The 10,098-nt window shown below is 30.2% G+C and overlaps 1 protein-coding gene across 1 annotated transcript; it reads right to left on the bottom strand.

The window, feature by feature from the left end:
- Positions 1–3,387: 3,387 nt before the first annotated feature.
- Positions 3,388–9,336, bottom strand: LOC108781609 (probable RNA-binding protein 19). The gene is made up of 11 exons (XM_018549630.1): positions 9,264–9,336; positions 8,877–9,081; positions 8,598–8,806; positions 8,296–8,455; positions 7,659–7,943; positions 6,448–7,580; positions 6,175–6,377; positions 5,998–6,114; positions 3,987–4,092; positions 3,643–3,766; positions 3,388–3,511 (listed from the first exon to the last, which is right to left on the bottom strand). The coding sequence occupies exons 1-11, from the start codon at positions 9,297–9,299 to the stop codon at positions 3,429–3,431; spliced, it is 2,661 nt and encodes an 886-aa protein (XP_018405132.1). The 5' UTR covers positions 9,300–9,336; the 3' UTR covers positions 3,388–3,428.
- Between the last annotated feature and the right edge of the window lie 762 nt (positions 9,337–10,098).

Genomic DNA, 10,098 nt, shown 5'->3' with positions numbered 1-10,098 from the left:
GTGCCGATTCGTTTCTGTTCGCTGGGCATCTAATACTTTAAGTGTAAACATTATTGTCGAACGAGGATCTTTTAAACGTGTAACTATTTAATATAAATAAATACCAATATTAAAATGGCGTTACGAATTATTTCTCATTAATTTCTTCGATCCGTACACGTGATATTTTGAATGAAACAATATATATTATATGTATAGTATAATTAACAATTATCTCAAGAGATTTTTCATTTCTATATTATGTATATATATATTATACTCGTATTATAGGTATATGTGATATAAACATTAATTCTTTTGAAATAATTGTTGATCAACAAATAAATAAGTAATTCATGACATGTTTAAAATTTATCGTGATACCTCACGAACATCAATATAAATTCAAAGTTTACTCGTTTAACAATTATCTCAAGAGATTTTTCATTTCTATATTATGTATATATATATTATACTCGTATTATAGGTATATGTGATATAAACATTAATTCTTTTGAAATAATTGTTGATCAACAAATAAATAAGTAATTCATGACATGTTTAAAATTTATCGTGATACCTCACGAACATCAATATAAATTCAAAGTTTACTCGTTTAACAATTATCTCAAGAGATTTTTCATTTCTATATTATGTATATATATATTATACTCGTATTATAGGTATATGTGATATAAACATTAATTCTTTTGAAATAATTGTTGATCAACAAATAAATAAGTAATTCATGACATGTTTAAAATTTATCGTGATACCTCACGAACATCAATATAAATTCAAAGTTTACTCGTTTAACAATATTACATAATGATAATTGAAATATAAATATTTTATAAAAAAAATGTATTAAATATAAAAATATATATAATAACAATGAAATATACACGTACGTTACATGTACAGGGTGTCCCAGAACGACCGCGAAAAATTGCATGCGCTGATAGAGTGGACTGAACTGAATTGAAAAGTCTTGTACCGTTTTGCAATTTGAACAATAATTAACGAGATATTAACTTTTAAAGATTGTCGAATATACTCGCGTTCACACGGCCTACCACTGCCATCAAATGTACGCCTATAGAACGCTAAACGAGCCGCGGGAAGCAGTGGGACGGCCTGGCAAACGCGCCGTTCAAATCGTGACGTTTGGTGGCTCGCGGCGGTGTGCGCGGCGGGCCGCTAGTCAGTCCGCTCTACCTGTGCCTGTAATTTTTCGCGATCATTCTGGGACACTCTATATATATTAGGGTGTCCGTTATTTTGGCGATTTTCGAAATTTGTACGGGACTCCCCCCTAACTTTTTAGTAAAAAAATAACAAAAATTTTGGCGCTAATAAAAAGTTCCTACGATGATTCTAAGTGGAGGCTCATCGATGTTGAAAATTAACCCGTAAATCTTATGGGAAAAAACATTTTTTTAGTATTTCTTCGGACATTTCCACCGCAATCAGTCTAAAAATCCAGCAAGTGAGATATCTTTTCTTGAATGTTTTCCACGTGAAATGAGCCTAGGCGGAACAAAATCGATCAATTTCCGACCGAGTTATTCCACTTTGAACTTCAATAATTTTTCACCCAAAAAATGAGAAGAGCCTAAAATCTCTCAATAAAATTACAGTAGTTCTGTTAGAATGCATTTTAAAATCATGAACCATTGAATTTCACATTCCTTATAGTTTTGCGATTAAAATGACCACCTTACAAGTTAAAAACGATAATTTGTAGCCGAATTACCGCAGTTTTTATAAAGAAGTTTTTTTTTACTAAAATCAGGTGAAGGAAATGAAGGTTTAGTTTATTCGCTATAACTCGAGAGAAAAAAATCGTAAGTTATTGCACGAAATACGATCATATTCCTTACGTTTTTTCCTTTCGAAAGCCATACCTGTCGTCATCGAAAAAAAATTTGTGGACGCCATACGGTCCCTTTAATATTGCTCTTCTTCGAACGCGAGAAATCTGCAAGCTGATAAATATTTTTCTTATTAATTGTCCCGTGCACTTTTCGTTACCTGCAATTTTTTTTATTTCAAATTTGGCAATTTCATGTTGTTTGTGATATTAATTCTTTGATATGACAAAAAATTTCGAAATTGAAAATTGTGAATTACATTAAGTAATCTTAATTTGTTGCTAATTAAGTAATCATAATTTAATCTTAATTGTTATAATAAAAAAGATATTCATCAGCTTGCAGATTTCTCACGTTCGAAGAAGAGCAATATTAAAGGGACCGTATGGCGTCCAGAAATTTTTTTTCGATGACGACAAGCATGGCTTTCGAAAGGAAAAAACGTAAGGAATATGATTGCATTTCGTGCAATAACTTACGATTTTTTTCTCTCGAGTTATAGCGAATAAACTAAACCTTCATTTCCTTCACCTGATTTTAGTAAAAAAAACTTCTTCATAAAAACTGCGGTAATTCGGCTACAAATTATCGTTTTTAACTTGTAAGGTGGTCATTTTAATCGCAAAACTATAAGGAATGTGAAATTCAATGGTTCATGATTTTAAAATGCATTCTAACAGAGCTACTGTAATTTTATTGAGAGATTTTAGGCTCTTCTCATTTTTTGGGTGAAAAATTATTGAAGTTCTAAGTGGAATAACTCGGCCGGAAATTGATCGATTTTGTTCCGCCTAGGCTCATTTCACGTGAAAAACATTCAAGAAAAGATATCTCACTTGCTGGATTTTTAGAATGATTGCGGTGGAAATGCCCGAAGAAATACTAAAAAAATGTTTTTTCCCATAAGATTTACGGGTTAATTTTCAACATCGATGAGCCTCCACTTAGAATCATCGTAGGAACTTTTTATTAGCGCCAAAATTTTTGTTATTTTTTTACTAAAAAGTTATGGGGGGGTCCCGTACAAATTTCGAAAATCGCCAAAATAACGGACACCCTAATATATATACATACAGTGCATATCACAAATATAACTGATATATTAAAATAACACAAAAGTTCCTAAAATTGTAATATAAAATTATTATTTAATCCGAAAAAAGTCATATCATAAAAATGAAAAGTTCAAGCCACGTTCAAAAAAGGATACTCAAAAATTTAACTAGTTGACTAACAAACTCGAGTACCTGAACAACGTAAAGTAAAAAGGAATGAAAATCAATATGGACATGTAAGGGTTGTCAGATATTTAATTTGTTTTTTATTGCTAATTGGACTGCGCCAGAATTTTCTCTTTTTCGTTTTTGCTAAATTTTAAACATATATTTAGATATTTCTCTAAATACAAAGAGTATTACTAGTTCAGCTATTTAAAAAATAGATTTATTGATTCCGATAAACACTCATTAATATACAATATTGCTATTTACTAATCTTAACTTTCTTACAATTTAATGAACGTTTTTGAGTCGCATGTAATAATTTTCGAACTTTTTTTATCAAATAATTTGTAAATTATGTTTCTTGAATCGTATTTAATTCAGGACCAACACTTTCAGGATCTAACTTGGATTTCTTAAATTGTTTTGTAGAATTTTCTGAAAAAAAATTTTTTTAATCTTCAGAGTCATGCAATTTCTTATTGTATTAATCAATATGAATCAATTTATTACATAATAGATATAAAAGTATAGATATAAAGCATAATAGATATAAAAAAATTAATTACCTTGATAGAAATGTTTCGCAGTACGTTTTCTAATTTCATCAATACCTTCTTCCGTCTGTGCCCATTCAAGAACTAATCTCCGACCATACAAATGAGTACTTTGACATAGCGCTTTAAATGCTTTCTATTAGAAAATGCAAATTTTATATATATAAACAAATAAAATTTATAGAATATATACGCACGCACGCACACAAAATTAATATGAGAATAATGCAATTCTCATTTCTTACACGTTTATAAATAATTTAATAATAAAGGTTTAAAATAATTCTCGAAATAATTTAATATTTTGTTAAATTATTTTATTAAATCAAATTCAATAAACACTAAAAATCTTTTACCTTTGCATCTGACTTAGTATAATACTCGATAAAAGCGAATCCTCTATGCTTTTCAATGCCGATCAGTTTTTTTGGTAGTCGTACGGCCTTCAACTCGCCATATGATCTATAAAATTATAATTAATTATTATATCACATGAAGATATTGGGAGTATAAATTAGTTCGGTCCGTTTTCCAAAAAATGATCGCCTCCAAAGACGAGTTATTTTTTCGAGGTGGAATTCGAAAATTGCCTGAGAGTAGGGAAAAAGTAGTAGCCAGCGAACTTTAATTAATCTGTTCATTCATTTTGTTTTGAAATAAATGCATTTTTGAACACAAAAAAACGGACCGAACTAATTTGTACACCTAATATATATACACTACTCACAAAAATTAGAGGAACACTTAATTTTGTAAAAAAATAGACAAAATTCAGACAGCTGTAACTTCTTTAAAAATAAACGAAACTTGAATTTCAAAAAAGAACTTTAAAGCTTGAAATCTTTACTTTCGAAAGATCACTTTTTTTTAGTTTCTGTCAGTTTAGTACTTTTTACACATAGAAAACTACGAACTGAACAAAATGAGAATTTTTTATCTCATTTTGTGGGCTTGTCACGTGCGAAAAAAAAATCTGCGAAAATTTTCGACTATTTTATGTAAAAGCTTGAAGTTTTCCCTATAAAATCGTTTCTTAAAAATATTTCTACGATTTTTTGTTACTGAACTATCACGGATTAAGTGAAAAGTGAGCACTTTAATTTTAATTCTTCTAAGTATTTCTAAAGTAATTTTAATTCTTCTTTGATTTTAATTCTTCTAAGTGCTTCTAAATATTAGTGGAACGCAGCCATACTGTAGATTTTCAGTACTGGCAGTATTGGAACACAACCTGAGTTTTAATATTTCTCATACATACATTTCACGCAGGCACGCAAAAACACACGCACGCACGCACACAATGAAGCGTAAATCCAACTGTGCGACTTCCTCGTGGCACGCTTTGAATAACGCTAATGCCGGCGGTATTTTTTTCAAATTTCAGTGAAAAAAAAGAATAAATAAATTTATATTCGTACCGACACTAAAGATCAGTGTAGTGTCGACGCACTGGAAATTGATCTTTCAACATTAATCAAACTTTACTTTTCATTTTTTTCCTTTCTTTTTCACTGAAATTAAGCAATTTTCCCTTTTTTTGTACGTTTTGCTTCATAAAACCATAGTGGCCACCACGAAAGAAATCTCATACCTATACGGCAAATTTTTTATAAACGCAGAATACTTAGAAACACAAAAAACGTGAAGAATAAATTTCTTTTGTTGATCCAAATGTTTTCTGAATGAAAATAAAAAAGAAAAAATTGTTAATTTTTACGATATTTTAAATCACTTGTATCATGTTTCTTAAAAAATATTTGCAACAACATCAAATAGAGCACAATTTTAGCTTTAAAAATCTTGTTTTAAAATTACAGTACGATGATTTTTAACGGAGTTATGAGCAATTAAAATCAAAGTACTCACTTTTTACTTCATCCGCGATAGTTCAGTAATAAAAAATCGTAGTATTTAAAAAAAAAACGATTCAGTGAGGAAAACTTTAAGCTTTTACTCGAAAGTCGAAAATTTTCTTCGTACGTGACAAGCCCACAAAGTGAGATCAAAATTTCTCATTTCGTTCAGTTCGTAGTTTTCTATGTAAAAATTAGTAAACTCGCAGAAACTAATAAAAAATAGTGATCATTCGAAAATAGAGATTTCAAGCTTTAAAACTTTTTTTTAATTCAAATTTCATTCACTTTTAACGAAATTAAATTTTGTTTAATTTTTACAAAAAATTAAGAGTTTCTCTAATTTTTGTAAGTAGCGCGCGCGCGCGCGTGTTTGGAATTTTGTGATTTTCTCCAAAACGAAGCAATAACAAGCATATCTCTACAGAACTTTTTTTTTCTTAGTTTATCGATCCTCTAAGTGTGTGTTTGATCATTTAAATTCTAAACACCCTATATATACATATACACATACTTGAACAATTCCGTCACTTCCTGGATAGTTGCTTGGAAGGGTATATTTCGTACTAAAATTTTAGCACCAATCTGTTCGGTGATATTAGACTTCTTTCTTGCTGTTTTGACATCAGATCTAAAAAATTTTGCGGTTATGAAGAATGGTCAATTTTTCAATAAAATAAGGATAACTTACATTAGTGTCCTTTCAGATCGTTTCAGTTCTAAACTCTTCCCATCCAGTACTGACATCTGCAACGTTTTTAACGCACGATCTGCATCAAATTTTCTTTTATATCTTATAAATCCGTATCCCATAGATAATTTTCTAGCAGGATTTTCTGGATCCATTTTAGTAGTTATTGTAACGTAATGAAGAGGACCACATTTACTAAAGTACTACAAATGTAAAGTTGTATTATTATAGAGAAAACACTGATATCATATATAACACTTTTTAACTACTTACATCTTTTAATTCTTTTTCCGTAGTTGAGAAATTAATATTTTTTACAAAAAGTGTTGTATCTGATTCGGGCGGCTCGTTATCTTCTTCTTTATGTGTATTATTCTTATTTTCTTTAGATTCTTTTACTGTTACTTTATCTTTAACTTCTTTTAAATCTGCTGGTTTTTTTGCAGTCACATTACTTTCAATTGTCTCAGTTTTAGATGCAGGCATGATAAAACTGTTATCTGGCGCCCACTCTAGATACAATGGCAGATGTTTATATTTTGTATAAGCTAATGCACGGAAAGCCTTGCGTGCTTCGGATGGCTCCAAAAATTCAACTAGCGCTGTTATGCCCACTGGTGGCAATACAATACGCGCAAGGTCTCCATATTTAGCAAACATTTCTTGTAATTCATTCAGTTTTGTTTCAGCTGGTAAATTCTTCGCCAAGATTATGGTACCTGATCTCTTTTTTGGTGCTTGATTAAAAGCGTCCAAGCATACGCCGTTTTCTTCCAAAAAAGTTTTTGTATCTTGAACCATTTGTGTTTCCCCCAATGCTAGTTTGACTGCGGCGCTCATTCCATTCGATCCATCTTCCAACAATTTCTCTTTCGTTGTGTTATAATGACTCGCGATAGCATTCGCCACAGCGTTCTGTCCAAGAAATAGTGTATTCCAGTTATGCGATGAACCCGCAGTTGCTTTAGTCTGTAGTTCTTTCTTTTGTTTATAAGTTAAATTTTCAGTATCAATGTCATCTAAGGAAGTTTTTGTTTTTCCAGGAAGAATATGTAACATTCTACCATCCAATATAGAACCGTCCAATTCACTGTAAGCTTTTACAGCATGTTCTGGCATCAGAAACGTTATTGTGCCAAATCCTTTTGGTTTCCTAGTCATTTTATCCACAGGTAAATCTACTTCAGACAGAGGACCATATTTTTCAAATAGTTTTCTGATGTCATCCTCTGTAGTTGTATACGTCAAATTTCTGATAAACATTCTTCCAGATTCTGCTATACTCTCCTCATTTTTTAAAGCTTCTTCTTGTTTCTTCCATTTAATATTGGCCTTGTTACACAAGTCCTTATTAAATTCAACTTCCTCTTTTTGCTCATATTTAGATACAAATATCTGTTTCCCTTCTACATAAATAAAAAAATTACTTTAAAATGTGTAAAATATTGTAAATTTTAATTTAAATTACATTCAAAATTTTTTACCTAAGAAACTCTTATTTTTTATAAGAGCTTTCTTCATGGCTTGCTCCGTTTTAAATCCAACATAAGCTATACCTTTAATTTTACGTGGGATTCTGATAGATTTTGGTTTTATAGGAGAAAGAAATTGTTTAATATGTTTTTTCATGTGTTTATATGCAAGTCCTCGTATTTTTACAGTAAATAATGTCAATGGACCATGCTTTGACATATCTTTTGTCAGAGATTTTATCTTACTCTGACTTAACCAATCAGGTATGTCTTTTCCATTTGAGAATGTCACTTTTTCTAAAATAACACAAAAATATTATATTCCCTCCAGCTATTTTCTTACTTTACAAGAGATATAATTTGTAATATCCAAATAAAATAAAATTTATTTAAAAAATAATATATTAATCAACAGAATTTCTAGAATATAGATTCTTCTACTAAATATCTTGGATACAATAAACATAAAATTTTGTTTAAATTCTACTTTTAAGTAGATTTTATAAATATAAAATATTTTAAATAAAGAATATCACTTTATTATATTATACAAAATAGTACTTGAAACATAAAAAAAGTTGCTTAATAATACACAATTCAAAAAAGTAAAAAAACAGGAAAGGAAAAAATTCCTCTTCCTTTTTCTTACCTGTCTTTTCTTCAGACTCATCATGTTCTTCATCTTCAGATTTATCATCAGATTTTTCAACTTCTTCTTGTGGTACATCAATATCATTTTTCCAAACTGTTTTTGCATCTTTACCAGTATGTGTTTCAAAAAATTCGATAAATAAAGGATCATCTTTACACTAATTTGAACATAACAATTTTAACAATTTTCTCTTAATAGAAACAAATTAATATTATATTTATTTATATATATATAAATAATTTATTAATTACAATAATTTTTTTTATCAATTAGTAAACTTAGAAAAAATTTTAATGTACCTTTTCAAGTGCTTTTTTAACTTCATTATTTTCTTTTTTATCTGCCTTTATCTTTTTCTTTTTCTTATCACTCTTGTTCTTAGCTTCTTCTGTATTTACTGCCAAATCTATTGGTTTTACCTTTGACTTTGTATTAGATGCTTCATTAACATTATTGTAAGAACTATCACTTGCATATTTGCTCCATGATTTTGGCTTTGAAGGATCACCTAAAATATCATACATACATTCATGTATCAAAAAGCAGTTAGATTATTATAATAAAATAATTATACATACCTAAATTTGCACACTGCTCAACATATATTTTAGAAGTATCGATGAATGTTTGATTAAAATAGGACTGCGCCAATTGTGCTTGTTCCTCTGATTTATAACCAATGAATGCAAATCGCCGAAATTTGCCATCTTTCGTGTACTTCAATTGGACATCAGTCACAATACCTTTTTGACTGAATAATTCTTTCAATTTAATGTCTGTAACCTATGTAGTATGAAATATTTATATATATCACAACCAAAATATTAACTCAATAAATGTATACATTGACTAGTAAATGTACACATTTACTAAAGTTAACATTTTGATATGTATATAGTGAAATAATTATTTATATATTATATACAAAGTTAAATAAAAAGTCACATGTAATTTCATCCACATACACTTTTTGGCAAATTTTTCACTATTAAACGGGACATTTCTCTGTAAGGTATAAACCACGATGTTAGAACTGGTGGTCCGACCCGACTGAATACATTTTTCACGTGCAGTCCTGTGCAGTGATGCACATTGGGGTCCCAGCACGCCGCGTTCGGCTTGACTCGGCTAAGAGAGCGCAACAGCACGACTGTCTGTCCTTCAGCCTTCGACGCATGCGCACTAGTCGAGCGCGAGCGAGATGGCAGACGCTACGTCACGATCGGACCCTCTCGCTCGTCCGCTTGTCGCGAGCGGCTGAAAATGTTTCTCGGCCGGCTTGGCCGGCTCGGCTACCGATATAAGGGATAAAAGGACGTTCCATATGACATATATGTTTAAATAAATTTTTAGAATCGTATACCTTTCCCATTAATCCACAATGGCATAAATTATGTCAAAATGCGATAGTTTACGAGATATTAATTATTTACAATTTCCCATGCGAGTAATATACCTCGTTTATAAGAACGATTTAAAAGTACTCTACATGGTCGAGCGCATCTAGGTGCAAGCCTAGAATGCTGGAGATCTTATGTTCAAATCTTTTAATTTTTTCTCTTTTTTTTTTGTCTAAAATAAGTACAGTTATTAGTATCTAAACATATTAGGCCAAATATACTTATAGAGATGACAAAAAGTTCGGCAACGGTCAAATATCTTGGAAAATAATGATTATGGAAAAAAATGTTTAATACAAAAGTTTTAGTATATCAAGTGATCTATTATACGGTTATATTGAAATGACTTTCCTGTGACCTTGAAGGACACCATGAAGGTTAACTTTGAAATCTTAAATGG

Source organism: Cyphomyrmex costatus, unplaced genomic scaffold (genome assembly GCF_001594065.2).
Source record: "Cyphomyrmex costatus isolate MS0001 unplaced genomic scaffold, Ccosl1.0 scaffold843, whole genome shotgun sequence".
In the NCBI taxonomy this organism is placed as follows: Eukaryota; Metazoa; Arthropoda; class Insecta; order Hymenoptera; family Formicidae; genus Cyphomyrmex; species Cyphomyrmex costatus.
Note: the sequence above shows the minus strand (reverse complement) of the source record. Positions and strands in the feature narration are given on the sequence as shown.